We start from the raw sequence: 21,386 nt of genomic DNA on the forward strand, positions 1-21,386 counted from the left end.
CCTACATCCATTACTAACTGCTCTCCCCAATCCTAGTGTCTGGGCTCCTTTGGACACAAAGTGATTAGGACCAGATTTTAAAAGGGAAAAAATTCCTCAGCATGCCAATTCACACGCCTGTCATTCTTATGCTACAGAAAAATGCAAGAGCTTTAGAGTGAAGAAAGAGAGAGAGAGAGAAAATGAGAATATGCCTGAATAGGAACATGTCTGTAAAAGTAAATTCAGGCCATTTGTGCAAAAAACAATGGAGGAAAAAATCCTTTTTACATGGTGAGGAATGACTTCAGAAATCTAGATGAAGCATTTCCAGCAAGATAATCTGTCTTAAGAGTCTTAATCAGGACCAACTGATAGTGCCTAAGTGACAGAAAAAGATGAACCTCTTGGAACAAAAGGAAAAAAAAACAAAACCACAAACCTTCATTCTGTCTATGAGCTTTACTTGCAATAACTTAAAAAACAAAGAAACAAAAACAAGTAGACTGGGAAACAGACTAGAAATATTGTTTTGTAGCTATGTGACCAAATAATCTTTTCCAGCATAAAAAGCACTCAATCTAATGGCTTATTTGATTAAAATATGTATTTTAGATATGATCAGACTTAGATGTCCATTTTCAAATGTTCCAAGTCAGCATGGTTAACCCTCACCCATATTGCATATTTGGGTGGTATGCAGGGGGGCAGGTAATAATTCAAACAAGTGCTGACATCTTTGGAGTCATTCCCATCTCCAGGCTGTAAGGTATCACATATCTCCAGTACTAGTGTGTCCTTTCTGGTTATTGCTCAAGCAGTAAGTAGCCCTCTTCCCTTGGCATGCTTAAAGAATGTAGTACCAATACTTAGATGAACTTACTGTTTATTAATTCATCCACAGACATTTGCACATTCTTGGCAGTTTCAAACATTCCCTGCCATATGCTGGAATACTTTTCCCAGCCCAAGTGCTAGAAGAGCTCTACCTAATTGCATGAAACTTATTTAGAAGAAAATTCAGATTGTAAGAAACTTGCTTTTGCATAAAAACTAAAAAACAAAAAAAAAACCAAAAAAAACCCGAAACCTTTTCTACTTAACAGAAAAACATCACTGGAACACTCATCCCTAGTTGCTATAGACAAGAAAAGAGTACACTGATAAGTAAAGAAAATATTTCAAGAAATATATTCACAGTCTACCACACAACATATTACAATAGCTTAGGTTAAATTTTCAGTCTTCAAGGTTTCAAAGTACAGCTGAAATTACTAAATGTGCAGAAAATCCGTATACGAAACATTTGAGACAGGGTATTTACCAACGATTTGCATGTACATGAATGACATTACCAGGTAACATTCTGCTTCTCTTCAGCATGACACACATAAGATTTTCTTTTTTAAATTTCAGAACGTAAAAAATTGTAACAAAAACCCAAACAAATCAGAATAAGCTGCAAACATACCTTTAAAAAGTCCTTCTTTCTGATCAGGCATATACAAGTATTAATTATTTGCTTCTTAAGCATTTCATTATTTCAGGAACAGAAAGCACATGTTTATCTACTTATGAAGAAGAACAGCATGCCAACATGTTGTACTGCATGTCTAAAATAAATATAATTTGTTTCCATTTTTGAAAGATCACAAAAGCTGAAAATATATTTAGTTGCATTTTAAACACAGGTCTATTTACTGCTATTATTAGCTAACTATTCCAAAAGAGAATGAAGTAGTTTTGTTGTGAATTATAGTATTGCTGTATTTGTCGTAACTAATTTGTCATAACATTTAGCAAATGAGATAGGTCAACCTACACAAATTCTGTGAAATCTGAATAAAGGTATATACAGAAATAATTCAAACTTATGCCCTTCCATTCAAGTAACACTTCCAAATCAACATAGGACCTTTAAGAAGAAAATTTTGCCCTGAGCTTCTTTACATGACCATTTACCTTATCTGTTAGCATCACTGTTTAACGAAGGAATTATCTCTTATAAATTCCTCTTAGTTACTTTACAGAAAACATTTTCCAACGTTTCCTCTAGCTGCACTTAAGAAAGCAGATACTTCACAGCACTTACATTTATACGTTAATATTTGTTACATATGATACATTGAATCATATTTCAATCAGTGAAAAGCAATGCAGTTGAAAATTCTAGTGCAAGAACGTGAATGAAATGAATACGAAATGCATAACATTGAGCACAAAAGAACACATTAAACTAATGTGATACTCAGCCACTTAATGCAAAGCAAAGCACTGAAGCCAGCTGCTGGAAGAGTCTTAAAGAAATGGAACTGAATAAATCGTGTTAATGATTTTGAAAGCTAACGTGCAATGTCTGTATACTGTATACTCTATTTCTTCTGACAGTATCAAGGTGTGAAGAGCCCATGTAGGTAAGGATTGCTCCCAAGGGCTAAACTTCACAATAGGTCAATAGACTACCTTGAAATCTTGGGAAACTTAACATACAGAAATACAGGCCCTGCTGTTATAACAGGATTACCACCTTTCTTCCCTGAGTACACTAAGCCTAAGGCCATAACACAATCCTGTTTAATCACTTCTGGTCACTGCAGTTTAAATTTGGCTCTGTTAAACATTACTGATCATTACAAGGGTGACAGAAAATGGCAAAACCTCATGTCACCATGTCATTTCAAGAAAAAGATCTAAATTAGCCCTACTCACTGCAAAGCTATTCTAAGCTTCTATTCCTTTTTTTTTTGTGTAAAAAAGCCCTTTCTAGCTTTGTTGACAGCTACTACAGTGAGCAGTCACAGAGATGATAGTGTTGACTCCATAGAATATTAAAAAACTTAGGCCTGGTTTAGAAAAATTCCATGCAAGCTGTGTACACTCCCTTTCCACTAGCTCCAAGGCACTCTCTAGTATTCATAAATAGCTGGAAGTATGAAGGATGCTTCTCTGCTGATTCTTGTGTGCTGTGAATTGCTCTAACATGCTTGGGGAACTCTTGAGAGGACCACATCTCCCAGTCAGGAGCTTCCTTGCATCATCAACTCATTGAAAAGGAGCTGGAGCACAGCAGAGGACTGGGTCATACAACTTTAGACTCTTAACTCAGAAAACATATTCATCTAATGTTCCAAGTTGACAAAAATAACCTTGAATGCTTACGGAATGACGGCTTTCTACGCTGTCCCAAAGCAGGCCCTACTGGTCCATTTTCAGTGTGACATGTGTTAATTCCACTTGGCAACGAGAAGATTCAGCTATATATAGCTCCAGCATGACTTTCAACAGCTGAGTCCCACAGTCAGATCTACTAGCACATAAACATACTGGCTTTAACTGGCATTGCCCAGAGTATGTCCTCTCCCCACTCAGCTGTTGCTGCAGGATTCTGTTGATACAGTTATAAAGCATGCTTCCAGGTGCACTGATGTGCCCTGTACTGCAGGCATTTTCTGCCTCTTTCCTAGGTAGATAACTGTAAGACTAATCTAAAAGTGAAATAAGAGACCAGTGATTATATTTCAGGAGAACACTTTAAGACGTGCTTAAAACTTTGATTTAATTTCCAGACTTCAAAAAGTCCACCCAGTTAGAATTCTGAACTGGTGTCTACTGTTTTAATCCAAGTCTTTGTGAAGACACCGGGGGGAAAATAAAATATCAAGATTTTAACACACAGTAGAAACAATATTTTCTGAATGATAATCATACCAAATGGCAATCAATGCTCTAAGAAATGTACCCTGTTCCTGCTATAAAGTCTTCTTTTACCCCTACCAAAACACATAAGCATGAAATGAGACAAGCAAAACATATATAAGACAAATTGCATTATTTTTAACAAATCGCCTCTACCACACATTCCTCTACTATTTCTTCTGCTCTTCTTTCCTTCCTGTTTCCTCAAATTTAGGTTTAGAAAGATTTTCATAATTAGGCTTCTAAAGGTAAAACATAATCAGGAAAATACTAATGAGTTTCCAAGAATCAGCATTTTAAGGGGCAGTATAGAAAGCTACCTGGTGAAGTGGCTTGCTTTAAATGTTCCAACTGGAAGGAAGTTCATATGTTGATGGCTTTCATTCATGCTTAAAATTGTTTTAGGACCACTGTAGGAACACTAGAGTTCCTCTTCACTCACAAAAGGGTTACATACAGATGTATAGAATAATAACAAAAAAAGAACAATATAGAAGTTCATTTGGTTATGAAAAGAAAGTGTAACTAAATACATTTTCTCCTAGTTCATTGAGTCAAACAGTCAGTTGTTACTGCAGCAGTTAATTTTTAATGCTGAAATTATAACCTGCTTTGTAATGTATCACGTGGTCACTAACAGTACTAAAATATTTAACAGGAAGCATTGGAACTATACACAAAATTGTTTTATATGAACTCTCCATGAAAATCCCCAGGTTTTTTTTGTTTGTTAAGGCCAAAGAATTTACAATCAATAAAGCATGTAAAACACTCCAAACACTCACTGCAAGGCAAAAAATTTTATTACCATTAAGTATTTAAAAGCCTATAATTAATGATGTTTTATTCCATTCTAGCTTTCTCAAACAATTTATGCAGGTACAGCAACTATTAAATTCTCATTCTATGATACATAGCACTGATCTTTCTAAATTCACAGCTACCTCTGTCAAACCTATTTCATTTTACTGTGACCAGTTACACGTTACCTCAAGAACCTGATATATTCACAGATCCCAGAGCACAGAAACACAAAAAGGAGCCTTCTCAAAAAACACACCTTTAGTTCCACAAATGGTGTGCCTCTTCTTTAGGGGAGCATGGAGGTAAAGCACAAAATCCTACTCCACCAAACCACTGCAGCACCACGTCATCACCAATAGTTACATAAAAAAGGAATAAAGCAGATGCTTTCAAAAGAGTAAGTAAGTGAGGTAGTAGCAGGCATGAAACACTGTGTCTGAAGTTTTCACACCCTATACATATCTATATTTTCCACATCTTTGGTATTTGCACCTTCAGCAGACAGACCAAAGAGTCTAACAGTTGCAATTGTTGGGTTTATTATTTTTTTTTTTAAAGAAAAATCTGAACAAACCACAAAACACAACTTGTATCTCATGTCTGATAAATTCCATAGTTTGGTACTATGGAACTGAAGGAAGGTAAGACTCTAGCAAGACCAATTATAGTATCTATAATAATCTCAGAAGCTTCCTGACTAATCAGTAATAAGCCAATGTGCCCTCAAAAGTGACAAAAAGGTTAAACTCCACAGTCTTATTTATTTAAACACTAGGTGTAGTTCAGTACACCAAGTTCCAATTACCAAAGCTGCAAAGCTACCTGAACGATAAGGCCAAGGGGCAACTTTCTGCAGAAGTTATTTTTCCTATTCTAGTACAATTGAGCTCTAGTTTGTAGACCATACTCCAATACAAACAGTACAAAGAACATTTAGTCATTCTCTGTCCTCTAACCTGCAATCATAAATACTGCTGCGTGCTGACTATGAATATAAATAAACATAGCTATAATAAATATAAATAAATGATATACATAAATATAGCTATAAATAACTACTCACCAGATTCTCTTCAAACCATTCCCGTATACACATTGCTGTGGCCCCTGGAATTTGATTTCGCAATGCTTCCTTCTCTTGAGGATCCTCTAGCATTTCCAGTGCCACCTTCAGATCTTCCAGGAGATGCAAAATTTGAAATGTACCCAAGTACACTGATGGAGCAGGTGACACAATATCATAACCACCATTAGCATACTCTGTAGCTGACTTTGTGCCTAAAACAAGCGAAATCAGGAAAGATAATAATGTTATCTAATTGTTTTGTAAGTGATAAATAGATAGGTATGACACACTACTTTCTGTCTTTAGATGCTGACACATAGCAGTATTTCAAAATATTAAAAATACTTGAGTTAGTCTCTAGATAAATAGCAAACACAGGAGAATTAAATGTGAGACCTATGTACAAGCACATTAAAAATAGAATTCTGATCTAGAAAACGTTTGCAATGCCTGTTAAATTGTAAATGCCAAAAGCTTACCAGAAAATCACCTGTAATGTGTCATGGTTACCATGAGATGTCACCAGCTCCTCAGCTATATAGTTCCCCACACAGAGCAGCATTAAGTAAAAAAAGATTGATGCAGTCCTTTGACAAAAACTTAGACGAAAATAGATCATGTTACTAAAACTAAAAAAAGTGTCCTTTAGCAGGTTTAAAACCCTCCCACAGAAAGAAAACAACAAAAAAGAAATCCAGAAATAAAAATGGCTAATGAATCCTTGATAATTCTAAATTACAAAGAGCCCTCTAAATTACAACATTACCCTCCTGCCAGCCCTCCAGCACCAATATTTTTTTCTTGAGGACAATAAGCACAGGAACAAATATACCTCACCTGAAGGAAGAATTATAAATAGTACAAATTCTGATATCTCTGAAGCTTTTTCTCTTAAAACCCTCAGTGCTGGATTTCAGACCTTGATTTCACGTCATATCTCTTTTTACGAACTAGTTGGATGAAAAACTTTTGCTCTATTTTTTATAGTTTTATTTACAATTCATTGCCTCATGTGCAATAAGAGATTGTACTCATGTCTTCATTCCTGTTCTCTTTGCCATAAGCAATCAAGCAATCACATTTTCCCCCTCAGGGGTAAGGAGAGGGTTTTTTTAGGTTTCTGATCATCTGTACTCCACCCAATCCTTCCGTTTTGTAACATACTTTACAGAGGTATGTTGGATGCACATAGCATACAGTACTTCTGAGAAGACTTTATCATTGATCAGCACAAGAGAACTATAATAATCTCCATACTATTCTTAGTTTTACTCCTGTGTTTAATATCACTTACATCTTAGTTATGAAAGGAACAGAAATGTTCACTGGGCTTTTGAAAATTTTTGCTAAGGTTTTTCTCCTGAGCAGATTTATCTAATTTGAAACCCAGACGCATAAGTAATTCAGATTTTCTTCTTGAATGCACACTACTTTGCATTAATCCATGTCAGTCTGCCTCTGTGGTTATTCATCTACCATAATTTGGGTTTTTTGGGCTTTACAAACCTAACAGTTCATTTTACAGATAGTCTGATATACAACTGTTACCTAAATACAACTCATGGGTACACTGACACTCTAGGTCCCAGTAAGCTGAAATGCCTTCTGCACCTAATTAGCTTTACTCAAAGCTTCTTGGAAAATTCTAAATAATATTATCCATGATTTCTTCATCCACTGCTTTAATGATACAAATAATTCTATCAGATCAATTATCTTTGAGAAAAGAACGTGTGGTTTGAATTCTGCTCTATGATGTATATGGGGTTTTGTTTGACTGTTTTAAACAATCCAAAAACATCCCTAAAAATGCCTAAAGTTTTGCAATGCTCAGAAATAGGGATTTTTATTTTTATAGCAACAGTCTTATTTTCACTACTGGAGCATTTAATGTCGTCTTAACCTGTTCTCTTCTCATACTCAGGATATTCCCTTTTTGGTCCTGTTGACTTCCGCTGCTTAGGAGTTTATTTTAATACCTTAAGTGTGAGATCTCATCTTTATTTCTGGCTAAGATCATTTCCAAGATAAAGTTTCTGCAGTATCCGGTCCCACAAAGGCTGCTACACAAGACAACTTCGCCTTGCAAATCAACCCTATCTTCCTGAATTCTTTCCTTTTGAGGCAAGGACCAACTAACTCTTTTGCTGGATTTGAGCATTCTAACCATTAAAGGTTATTTCCTTGAATATTTCTGTACTCTCAGCTACTTAGGCCAGCTTAGTTGTTTCTGTTTATGTACTTTTTAATGTAGATTAATATTAACTGTAGCAACTAAAAATAGCATATATACAAATTGTGTAAGAACCACATAACCTCTTAAATCTTTTCACTAACTCAGAGCAGATCACTACGTACTTTTCAAAAAGAGATATGCACACAAACTGAAATCTGGGATCCTCTTCTTAAGTAGCATGGATGTCACTTTTAAAGACGTAGATTCCTTGGTTATGGTGACATTAGGACTTTTTAACTAGTAGTTTTATCTTTCATTTGGACAACTCCATGCTAAATTTTTCTGTCTTTTTGCTTAGCAAGTACTTTTCAGAAAAGCAGACAGGATCCAAGGTTATTTCATAACCAGCTTTGGTAGTGGAGGTTCATCAGTCTTCAGTGAACTGATACTTTAAAATAGATACAGAATGGGAAAAACTTACTGGAGCATTCTTCTACATCCTTCATGTGATTTATATGAATATTTTTTATATACAGACAAGAGAAAAACAAACAAAAATCCACACAATCCAAACAAAACCACACAAACTTTCATGCCCACAAGCAACACTCCAGGTATGAAATAAAAGCCATAACCTTTAAGATAAATATAAGTTTTAAATAATTGTTCAGGAGGTCAGTTAATCGCACTAGCTAGTTAGTTTATGCAGCCATACCACACATAGCACTTTGACACATTCCTTTCCTGAGGAGAGTACTGGTGACATGTTTCCTCACCAGCCTAAATGCCTGACTACACAGCATATCTTGCCTTCGTCCTTAGATTATCATGGCTACAACATTATTGGTAACATCTACCTTCTAAAGAAGATAATTTTAAAACCTCTAGGAAAATTCAATGACAATGAAATTTACACATTTTGGCATGCCTTTATTTGATTTGCCTCTATCAAAACGCTAGGGAAAACCACCCCAAACATATAGGCACACTCATTTTAGCAAGCAAAAGAACCATCACCCTTTAGAAACTCAGTTATATAAAGGTAAAAATTCTCAAGTGCCAGAGCATAGGCAGGGCCAGCCAGCAATGATAGTTATCTGATTTCCTGAGATTGGGCATGCTCAATATGCATGCTTCAGTTATCCCAAGCTCTTCAACTGACTGTTCAGACTGGCAAAATTCTATGCCTCCTCAAAGGCCAGCACCAGAAAGTCATAATTTCTCAGAACTGTCAAGAACCAGGTCCCTGTCCAAGGCACACGTATTACAACTATGGAAACTCAGCGCAAGGTGGGTCTTGAGGACAGTCCTGTCCTGTGTAGGGACATTAGCCAAGTGGTAATCTGTTTTCACTGGCAAAGAACATCAGCTTGATGTCCCGTGATTGAGACAAAGTCAGTTTAAGAATTTCCAGGGTTTTTCTTCTTACTGTTCCCTTTCCTCCTTCAGTTTTTCCCATTTAAGTTTGCATGAAACAAGAAATAAAGAAGGATCCAGAAGTAGGAAATAATTTTTCTATTTATTGGTAACAAAAAGAGATGCAAGAAATTAAAATTGTCAAAGACGTCCTTATGGCAAACTCATGTTCCCTGAACTCCCTAGCAACACACAAAAGCTGGTGTATCTTAAGATTTATTCCATATTTATGGCTAGGAATTGATTTTGAACTAAATACTACAGGATTTTAAACTGCAGAAGCCAATAAAGATACTTCAATTTTTCTCTAGCTAATAAGAGTAAACAGCAAATTATTTCTTTGCTTACATAAATAATGACATAGTGATCTTACAACTGAACTGTCTGTAAATTCTTATATGCACTAGTTCCATTAGACCTTGAAAGGAAAAACATCTCTTTGATTAATACCAGCTAAAGTGAAATGGAGATTGAAAGGCTTGATTTCATTAATAATTTTAAAACTTTCACTTGAAGTCATTATCCATAAAACATTATCTTAAAAAAAGTTCAAGATTTGTATTTAGGCTTCAAAAAGCAGGCACTGGTGAGAGAAGAACGTACCCCTGTCTGATATCACCAGAAAAAGAAACAAACAGAAATCCAAAAACCATGTTTGTATCCTTCTCATGCTGAGAATACAGAGCGTAATCCTGAGACGTGCTGAAGATTCTACCTTTCAGCAATCAAAATTCCACTAGTTTCAAGTCACTGGGATCACAAATATTAAGCAAGGACTTCAAAGTCCTTTGCTTTGCTGGATAGGGGTCAGAGTACTCAACAAAAGTTACAAAGCCCTCCCATGAGTTACTCTCCCTGTCTGGCACAGGAGCTACCCACAGATCTCTAAGCACTACCGAGAGAGCATTACCCTCCACACCTCCCCATCAAATACACACATACACTCCTCCTCTGTGAGATTACTTTTGAACTGGTTTGCTATGGATTGCTACTCTAGTACCTTTTATTCTCCTGGCTGAAATGGAAAAACAAATGTAACTACTAGTACACCTAATATTACATATAGGAATGCAAAAATTCAGAGTTCAACTCAGCATTTTAATTCAGAAAGCTTCCTGGTTTACTGCTGAAATTCAAATGAATTACAGGTTTGCTTCTCTTATTTGCTTTCCATGTAGTTTCTTTCATATTAAGTAGGATATATATTGCTCACCAGAAGGATAACAACAGATCCTGACAAACAGAAGTAAAAGTGCATAGCAGTAAACAATTTTATTTCTCTGCATCAGTTTAAACTTTTACATCATCACACTGCAAAGCACACTAAGCTTTAGCACCAGACGGTAAGATTTTGGATCTCCTTGCAGGCTGATACAAAAAAAGAGATGCCATAGTGCAAACAGAACACTATGGGTTACCAGTATACCCCACCATTAATAACATTTGTGTGTACCTTTATTATAGATAGCTGAAGTGTGGAAAAAAGTGGTTCAGGCATGACAATTTTATGGATAGTCAGGAAAAATAAGTGTAGTTTTGAACTCTTGCAAAAAGACTCGCTTTGTATATCCTTGAGCAAATCAGTCTTCCAGTGCCTCTTTTTTTTTTTTTTCAGGGGTAAACAGGACACAGGGCAATCTTTTGTCATTATGTTTATATATTACTCAACATGATGGTTTCCTAGTGTACTACTGGAACACAGTCAATCATCATAAATGTCCACCTTAGAGGAGTAGGAAAGAAAGAAAGGGGAGGAAAAAAAGTATTGGAGCTAAGACATTCCAAGCAGCTCAGTATTGGCTTCTACATACAGATAGTAGATGAAGGAGGTTAAACATTGCTGCACCGTGTATGTATGGTAGAAAGAATAACAAAAGCAATTTAAAAAAAAATAAAACTTTTAAGTTACACATTTCCTATTTCGTCACCAAGCAAGCACATTTTAAGTTTGAAGTTCTTGCAATGAGCTTCAAAGAAAACGTTCCTTTTGGGCAAATACATAAGCTATTCAGAAAACAGCACTAGTGGTGGCTTGCAAAAATAAACAAAAGTGAAGAAAGAAGCAGAAAGTGTTTCCAGTTTGAAAATCTACTCTCCTTAACTTGCATGCATTCACCCATCACCCAACTTTCATCAATCTCAGCAGCAGACACTGTTTCTGATCTCTTACTTTTCCTTGCATCTTCATATCTCATCCCCTGCTTTCATAATTACTATTGCATTCTTTCTGCTGTAAAACTGGATGAGTTTTAGAAAAAAATTCCTGGTAATACACAACTCAACCAACTGTTGTTAAAAAGATTTTCCTAAATCTGGTGACTCCTTTAGTTAGACCAGAAAACAGCAAAACCCAATAAAACCCCCACAACAAAACCCAAAAGCTACTTCTATGCTGGAGTAGGGATTACTTTCTATAAAGCTGAAATCCTCAAGGGTAACAGTTGTGATATCTGACCAACAGTGGGTAGAATAAAATTATAAACATACATTTTCTCTGGCCTTTCAGTCAATCATTACACTGCTAAAGAACTTTATCCTTTTTACCTGAGTTATTTACTCAATCAGCATATAAACTGTCCAAGTTCCCCCTCTCTCCTTCAAGACTACAAAGTGTAATTTTCTTTGAAGCACAAATCTCTTTCTCATGAAGACAGCCTTGAAAATGTGAATTTATGTACACTAATAAAAGTCTGGATGGGACATAACCTCGTTACTAAGCTTTCTGTCAAAAGAGTGAAGAGGTAGCTCACACAACCCTTTCTTCTAATGCTGTAATGCAAAACACATCACAAATGGTATGTTTCGAATCATAGGTCATATTAGCTTCTCCTTACATCTCTGTGTTTAGATTTTTAACTACAGGGAACAGCAACTGTTAAGCTGGATTAGCAGGAAACTCTAGGAAAAAAATTTCAAAGCCTAGAAACATTAGTGACCACATTCAGCTGAAAGTTTCATGCAGCTCGGGCCATTTTCAACTGAGCATTATTTACAGCCACACATGGAATCCCTGAGACAATTTACAAGAACTGCCTATGATTCCTTGTGCAAATTATCTACGTAATCACTCAACCTTTTTCCTTTTACATGCTTATAGACTCTAAACTGTGATGTGCAGCACATTAAATAAGGTATACACAACTACAACAAAAAGATACCTCTGATCCGGAAACATAAGGTAAGCAAACTTACAGCTAGTGCAAAAAGGAAGATGAATTATGCAACATTGATGGGGATCTGAGGCCAAGTCTCCATCACACAGGATAAACAGCACCAACACATTTTCGTAAAGGCAAGGAAGAACAAATACTTGCATCAATTTTCTCCTTTTTTTTTTTTTTTTTTTTGGTATTTACACAGACAAACGTGTATTTAGGGCCAGTGAAATCTCTAAAACTGTACTACAAGACAACAAATACATCTTTTAGTACAGGATCCATAATTATTTGCAGTAAGCAGTAGCAAGCTACTTGTCACATGAATATTAATTAAAAAAATGAATCTCTGAAAACAAAAATAAGGGCATTCAGTTTGTAAGGAAATAAAGGCATCTGGTTTCATACAAATTACACTACCTCGCTTTTTTTTTAAAAGACTCTTTCAGATCAATTTTGTTGCCTTAAAGTAGGAAGTTGAGAAGCTATGATTATGAATTTAAAGAAATCCCACATTTCATAAAACTTGTTTAATTTAAATCTTAGAAATCTGTTCACTAGCAACAACTGAGTGACTCATGTACTGAAATACAGATCACAACACATAAAACACAAAAGAACCTTTGTGTCTCAGATTTTCAAGCCTATGGGGTTATGGCCATCATGCCTTAGCTGCCGTTCTTTGCTACATGTTGTACATCTGCAGCTCTGTACATTTCTGTTTCTTTTCCATTCTCTTTCAAAAGTTAATACAAATACTATGATGTATGGATTTTGTTTTGCATAAACCCAATGAAGTACTGCATTTTCGGTAAACCGATGGAGATGTCTAGGTCATGACTGTATTTTTGTTGTTTTATACTGACAGAACTGTTGTATCTATAGTCGGAGATAAAGAATGTAAAATAGCATATTTCAGTTGCAGGGATTTCTCCATTTTGAATTAGTTTTAACTTATTTTCAAGAAAACTAATTTTGTTCTTTTGCTGGAAAGGCAGGAACACATGCAAGGGTGGTCAAAGATCAACTCAATCAGTAAATCACTGTTTGACTTGGACTTTCAGGGGGCAATTTTGTCTAACACAGGAATATTTTAAATATCTATTGTTGTAAAAGATCATTAAGTGTGTGGAAGAAACAAGTTCTCATTGCTTTCAGCTCCATAAGACTCTGTAGTGCTACTGTCCTGTTTACAGAGGGAATCCATCAGTACTACAAATGAGATTCAGAGTTATCACACTATCTTGTGCTCAGACCCGTACTATCTGTGAGAAAATATGCTTGGGATAGTGAGAGTATGGGAAGCATATTTTGGGACAGTAGCCCAGATAGCTGTAATGACCACTTGCAAGGTTAAGCACTCAAAATTGAGGAAATTCCAAACTCCAGGTTGCTCTGGCAACCCTGGGTCAGGAATGAGGAGACAACGCAGCACATGCGCAATCAACACACAAGTTGCTACGATTTTCACATGCCTTCAAAACGCACACCAGAACTGCACCTGGCAATGATGCAAGGCCTTAGCTTGAAGGCTACAGCACGTGTAAAGCCCCTATAGAATATGATATCAAAGAGCTCTAATGGTTATTCACGTATGCATACAGTTAGTGAGGCCATGTCCTAGATGTTGAGGAACCTAAAAAAAAGACTACAGATTATTAACATGAGAAATTATGGATTAAATAACTAGAAAGACAGTGAACTGCTACATTTTGTGAAGTTTTAAAAGATTTAAAATTATTATAGATCTGCTATGATTGACAACATGGAAGGAATTAACTCATTAGATTTTCCAAATTTGAGTAACTGAAGCTAAATGTCGGGCCCTAACAAGCTATAAGAAGTGTTAAAAAATAAAGATAAATGTTAAACCAACTACAAATTTTAAACTGTAAATATTTGTGATAATTTTTTATGTTTTCCTCTTCAATATCCAGGACAGCCAAAGGTTTTTACTTTTTTCCCCATTACAATATTGTGGATACATAGTTTTCTGGAACTGTTATGACAGGAAGTTACATATTTCTTGATCAAAGACCTGATTTCAAGTAATTTATTATTTAATTTCCTTTTTCATATCTCTATTCATGCAAGATCGATGCGTAATTATGCTCTAGCTAATGGTTTGAAAAAGCCACTATAGTATTTTGCATACTACAACTTCACAAATGCTCACCTTAATTAATGCATAGCAGTAACAAGATAAACAAGTCCTGTAGATATATATTTTTTTTTTAATTATTTCAACCGATAAAGAACAGAAAATAAGGGGAAATACACTAATCATAAATGAAGTGCAGCCTATTAACACAATTATTATTTATTTAAAAAATCCCAAACAATAAAATCACTGCAGCTTTTGCTTTTAAGTTCCTCCAATCTATAAGAGAGAAAAATGCTCATTCTCTAATGATGTGAGAAACAGAATGATTTATTTCAGCTATAGTCCATGCCAGTTCAGTGCTCTGAAATGAAATTCCACAAAGATCTCTGTATTAAAATTATAAAAAAACATGACCTTGAGTAGGATATGTGCTAAAAATATAAAGCCATCTGACGTATACAAACTGAAAAGAAAAAATAGAAGCTCTTCTCTAGTCATTCTACACAATCACACAAGGCTCGTACTGCCCATCAGCTGCATGTCACTGACTGTGTACATCAAATAAGACGCACCCTCATGCCCTCAGCACAAAAAACAGGATTAAGTGCTCTCTGTCTGCTCTGGACAATTTCCATTCCACATGAAGTAGAACAGTCATCTGTTTTCTTCATTTAAAGTGCTGTGAGACTAGTCCTTACATTCTGAATGAATCCTGTGATGACAGAGATGACTATTCATGGATAAAAGGATAAGCTCATTAGGAAATATTTGGATTTCCTATTATTTATGGAGGAACTCAGTGAAAACTTTACTCCACAACACCTATAAATCATCGAAAGTGGTTCAAATGAGAATGTTAGTATTTTTTGTCCACTCTTTTAATCCACTTAGCTAGATGTGATTTAGCAATTTAACACATCCAGGAACAGCCCAACTCTGGAACCTGAACTCTGTAGTTTTCATAATAAAAATATGATGGTGCAGAGCAACAAAAGAAAGAAAGAAACAAAAAGAACACACACCTCCAGCCCCACCCCCCACAGGTCGTCCTTCAAATTCTAGCAAATAGATCCCATGAGGAAAATTTATTAAACTTGAATTAAAATCTTGTTCATCTCTTAAGTGTGATCTCCTCTAAATGCCCCTTTTTCAGCAAGGGTGTGGAAAGTGCCTGGGTTTGCAGCACACAGACAGAGCAACGAACTGAACACTGCCACCTCAGGAGAAAGGAATTTAAGCATGCATACTTCTTGGACAACTTCTTGGACAAACTTTTTAATTATTTATATTTTTTAATCTCTCAGTACACATCCATGTGATAACACACCTAATTTTCTCACTATTTTGCAGCTAGAAATAATTGCAGGAACTCTGGTTAAAGGAAACTCAATAATTAACTTATTACTTGGTGAATTTGAAGACAGTCGAGCTGTAGCTGACTACAGTATTGTGCCAGGAGTACAGTCATCATTCACTAAAGGAAATAACAGATTTCTAGATTGTTGACAGAGAGAAGGCATTTGATATAAAATAAAAGTGAAATAAAAATTATTTTCATTGGGATATATTGTAAAGAAAATGTAATCAATATCTGTAGTCCTATAAAGAAATGCATTTTAATAAATGGGTACAAGATGAATAAAAGGGGATATAACAACTTGGTCAAATCTCAGAGGGAAGCAATGCCAGAGCCATGCACTTCAAATAAAGAATGCATAGACAGATCTGACATATGGGTGCTTTCTCCAGCAAAAGTCTGTTTGGACTGCAAGTCATTCCACCTAGTGGGTAAGTCATATTCACTGACAATCACATTAGCCCTTTTTGCTATTTTAGTCAAATAAGACTAATCCTTAAACATGCCTAATTTATGTAGCTATGAGGGTGGGTTATCAGTACAGATGTACTGAGCCATAAAAGACTTGGGAACACTGGCCTATCCGTCAAATTTGATCAAGCCCAATGAAATTCAATTTGTTAATCTTGCTTCACAATCATGCGCTCTAAACACTAATACATTCTGCATTGCATCAAGACGCACAGTCGACAGTGAGACTTTTTTTTTTGGATTAATCAGAATCATGTATGAGCTATGTTAACATTTGGCGTAAGGGATATGACTTTTAAAATTAGAAGGCTAAAATTAGGACTGCAAATCTGTAATTATTCATAGCATGTTATTTTCATGTCCAGTTCCTACCCTAAAGGACAAGACCATAATCTAACATTTTAATAATAACTACAGCTAACAAAAGAAATCAGGACTGTTTTCTCATTAAACCGAGAGAACACTGGTTTTGCATGTGTATTAATACATATCTAATCAATTCAAGTTACACATTTCTGGAATTCTCATTTCTCTAAAATAGGGATTAATGCTCATTTTGTACCTAAAGCAGAGGTTTCTGAGGCCAAGAGAAGAGCAAAACTCTCCTAATACCCACTCAGGCCCCATTCAAAAGGAAACAACTTTTTCATCAGCTATGTGAGTTTCCAGCAGTTATGAAATTGAGCCTTAGTCTTTGGATCCAGTGCTTCTTAGAGACAACCATGGAATCTGGATACAGTGAACTAAAACAGCACAAGCTCTGAACAGGTGATTTTTTGCTGTTTCAAATCTACTCTATAACCATTTACATTTGCACAGACGATTTGTCCAGTATTTGCATATGATATATAAATCTGCAGTTATATAGAAATCTGACTGTCCTCCAGTTCTCCTGAAGGAGCTGCCTACCTTATTTCTTCTCTCGCCTGTATGGCGAGAATATTACCACAAGAGAACATTCCTGTTTTCCAGGCCCTGCACAAACTGCATGCAGAAGCTTACTGGATTGAATTAGAGAGAATCAAACTTGAATCATTACTTTGTTCCTCAATTTCAGACAAACTTGGATAATAACTGTATCCAAGTATAGGCTCCAGCAGATATATCTGGTCTTTCAATCATACCAGGATATTAAAGAAACATTTCTGGAACACAGAATATTAAACTAGAAGAGAATGACCTGAACAGACTTAACCTGTCTTGAAATGTCTTATCTGCTTCTAGTAATGGAAAGTAACAAGTAAATAAAAAAGGTAAACAACCTTCCCACTCAATTGATCTTTTACTTTATAAGTGAAAATAAATAAAGAAATAAAGCAATATGATTTTTTTCTTGGTACAGGTCAATATAATTCTGAAATCATATGGGAATTATTTAATTAACATTGATGAGACTTGACAGATGTATTGCCTGGGAAATATCTTGGTTCTTTATCACATATCTTTACATAAGCTTGTTTTCTATATTATACTGAGTATCAGTGGACATTAGATGAGAAAGGTAAGTAATGCGAAGTCCTAAAGTCAACTCTGTGGAAGAGGTGCCAACTTGCTCATGACCTATCTGTGTACTGTGGAAACAAAACTCAACATACCACTAGTGTGCCTGAATCTTTTTGGTTTAGAGCTTGGGAACCAACACCACTACAAAACTGCTGTGAATGGACATGCAGTATTTCTATCATCATTTGCTTTGCATCTCTGTATCGCTGTCTCAACCATTATGGCAACTAAGTAAGAGGGGTAAAAGCAATGTTATTTGGAAGCCTGGAACAATTTAATTTTATGCCTTACTTATTAAGATAAAACCCTAAAGTGTTATGGGCACAAACAATATGAAAAAGGAGTCGGGAAAGGGAAAAGAATATTAAAAAAACCCAACAACAACAAAATCAGTCCTGGCTTCTGACCTCAATTATTTTTCTAGCACAAAACTAGAAGAAATATATTATTTATGAATCTAGAAGAAATATATTATTTTCTTAGGCAGTCACCTCTTGCCATTTAATCAGTTATGTCACACATTACAAGGCTATCTTTACATAGCATGGAAAAAACACCCAATGCTAAACACCTATTGTCTTACCCAGAACTAGCCTCACAACCACCATTTTTTAGAGCTTCCATTAATGAAAACGCTGAGTAGCACATGTTCTTCTCTCAGTGGAAAAACCATACAGCCTGTAAAACTCAAAAACTTATTTTAAGGGAATATGAAATGGCATCTTCAAGTAAAACTGTAATGTTTTCTAAAAAAAAAGCATAGCACTGCTCAGGTAACCAAGGTGACAGAGCTCTTTGCTGAATACATGGTCTTTTATTCCTCATAGGAGATACTGGACAATTTGAGATATGTTAGAAGCATGATCTAGTAGCAGAAAAGACTGAAGCAGATTAAATCCTGTGGAATGATAAACCTGAAAATCTTCAAAATCATAACAAGTTTTCTAAGCCTTTTCTTTAAATGAAAACATACTACAAAGCTCTGACAATCCTGGGAGAAAATAAGCATCTAACCTGAAAATATATTTGAATACAATATATTTATTTTTCTCTCTCTTGATTTTTCTGAAAAACAGAATCATCACTGCATCCATGATATCACCACTTTATGCTGGGCTATGTATAAATCATGACAGAAGAGACAAGCTGAGTTAAATTTCCGGGTGTATGTAGGTGATTTACGAGCACAGGTTCCGTTGCACAATTAAAGGGACACGGGCTGCTGTGGTACTTTTGCTCTTCCACAGCACCAGCTAGGATCATAAACCAAAGTTTGCAATGGAAATTATTTCCATTCCCTAGTTTATGAATTATGGTTTTCGACTTGCTTTGCTTATTCTCTCTTTACATATCTAAGGGAAGTCAAATGCTTCCCAGACTATATGTTTGCATGTTTTGTAAGAGGTGAAAAAATAAAATCCCAATTAATTTCCATTGGTTAAAATCTTGGTTGAATACAGCTTAGCATTCAGAAATAGAAGGGAGAAGGAAATACATACCTAAATTTTCCTCTTTGCTTGGAACTTATAGTGGTGTGAGAAGTTATTTGTGAAGTAGTATCTTCTCACATATTCACATTTACATTTACACTTTATAGAATCATTCTGCTTGGAAGAGACTTTTAAGACTACAACATCCAATCGTTAATCCAGCACCGTCAGGTCACCACTAAACCATGACCCTAGCAGCACATCTTTTTTTTTGGTCTTTTAAATCCCACCAGGAACAGGGATTCCACCACTTCCTGGGGCAGCCTGTTCCAGAGCTTGAGAGACCTTGCATGGAAGAAATTTTTTCTGATATCCAATCAGTCTGTTAAAGCTTGCACACTGAGAATAAAGTAAAGACTTCTATGTGGATAAGAGAAAGAAAAAAAAAATAAATTCTTCAAAATAAAAAACCTGGATAATGACTTCCTGTCTAATCATGGTTAGTCTGGTGGTAATATCTGAAACTCTGTATTAGTCTCTGGATAGAAAGCTTTCCTAGAAGAGAAAGAAGAATAGTAACTGCAGCAACAAGAGGCTGATATCTTCTTCATCATTAGTGTGGCACACCATGGGTCTCACTATTTAAATTTATATAGCTTTAGTGAACGCCTTCCCACCGTGCACAAGTGAGATCATGGCCCCACCCAAATACTTCTTTTAGGAGCTCATACTGAATGGTGTGCAAGCAGAAACCCCAAGGCTACCAAGTCCTAACCACAGACATCAACTTCTCTTTTTGGACGCTGTGATGCAAGAGATTTTTTTCATTGCCTTATTATGAGAGCACCAAAATCGAGCAAATTCTGTCTTGCATCATATGTCTTTCTAGTGGGCAGCTATGTAAAAAGAAATTCCCAGCTCCACTCCTGGATATAAATGCGTACAAAAAGATCTGCATTCTAAGTCATTAGGCCATGGAGGTAATGAACAGCTAAGCTGTTTTTAAATATATACATAATAAATTTTAAAAATATGTATTTTTTATATCTATACATACTTATGTGTATCTTTATGTGTATGTGTGCATAAAATAGACATACACTATTCAGCTAACTGGAAGCCTTGGTGACAACTTTTTTCAAAGACACACTGAAATAAAAAATTAACACATACGGTACGGAATATTACCACATGAACTAGAATCATGGAATCACCATGGTTGGAAAGGACCTCCACGATCATCAAGTCCAACCTTCCTCCCAATATTTCCCTAACCACTAGACCATAGCCTCAAGTGCCACATCAACTCGTTTTCTGAACACCTCCAGGGATGACGACTCCACCACCTCCCTGGGCAGTCCATTCCAGTCTCTAACCACTCTCTCAGTTAGGATGTGTTTAAGTCACCATACAGCATTAGAGCAAAGTATAATATCTCTCTTACTTCAATATTTCACATGCTCGAGATGGAATTGAGAGTTTTCTTCCTTTATTTTACTTTAAATTTTCTTCACGTAACTGTTGAATTGGAGTGATTTGTATGTCACAGAGAACTTCACAAAGTGGGAATAATAATTAAAAAGTAAAAATAAAGGAAAATTGCAGGAAGGAAAAAGACAAACATAGTTAAATCTCAAAGTAGTTTGGTATAAAATAAAGCATTATTATACCTGCAATGATGTCATCCATCTGCTCCAACGCCGCTTCCAGCATATGACTAGCGTTAGAATCCATCATCTGTGATTTCTTCAGACCTTTTCTTGTCCTACGGAAATGACAGATAAAACCATTTGTATCACACTAAACCAGACCTGACAGAAAAATACATGTCACAGTTACACCATAAATTAAGCCACATAAGAAAAGAATTCCACACTGGCAAAAACACAGCCTAGTAGTATGAAAACTAACAAAATTCTTCCTATTGAAAGATGACTTGGGATTTCTAAAGTTTTCATTCATCACTGTTTTTTGTTTGTTTGGTTTGTTTTTTTAAAATGTTTTACAAAAACAAGGAAGTATGGATAGAAACAAAACTAAACAGTCTGAGATACTGGAAGTTTCAGATTCCCCTACCCCTCATCCTTAACAGTGGTTTCCTAGATGCAAAGTTCAGTGCATTTCGACCTTTTGCTCTGTGGGGAAAGTGGGCTGACTAGCTTTCAATGAAGGCATGAACACACGGCAAAAAACACAATTAACATATAAGCAGAACTCCGTAGGAGCTCT

At 35.7% G+C, this 21,386-nt stretch overlaps 1 protein-coding gene across 1 annotated transcript in view; it reads right to left on the bottom strand.

The window, feature by feature from the left end:
- Nucleotides 1–20,891, bottom strand: part of PPFIBP2 (PTPRF interacting protein, binding protein 2 (liprin beta 2)) — a 79,596-nt gene extending 58,705 nt beyond the window's left edge. The window contains exons 1-2 of the mRNA XM_008938540.1: nt 20,828–20,891; nt 5,543–5,757 (exon numbers count right to left, since the gene is read on the bottom strand). Coding sequence (XP_008936788.1) covers nt 5,543–5,757; nt 20,828–20,891 — 279 coding nt within the window. The remainder of the gene's footprint in view (nt 1–5,542; nt 5,758–20,827) is intronic.
- Nucleotides 20,892–21,386: the final 495 nt, after the last annotated feature.

The sequence above is a fragment of the Merops nubicus genome, unplaced genomic scaffold, assembly GCF_000691845.1.
Source record: "Merops nubicus isolate BGI_N331 unplaced genomic scaffold, ASM69184v1 scaffold39784, whole genome shotgun sequence".
Classification (NCBI taxonomy): Eukaryota; Metazoa; Chordata; class Aves; order Coraciiformes; family Meropidae; genus Merops; species Merops nubicus.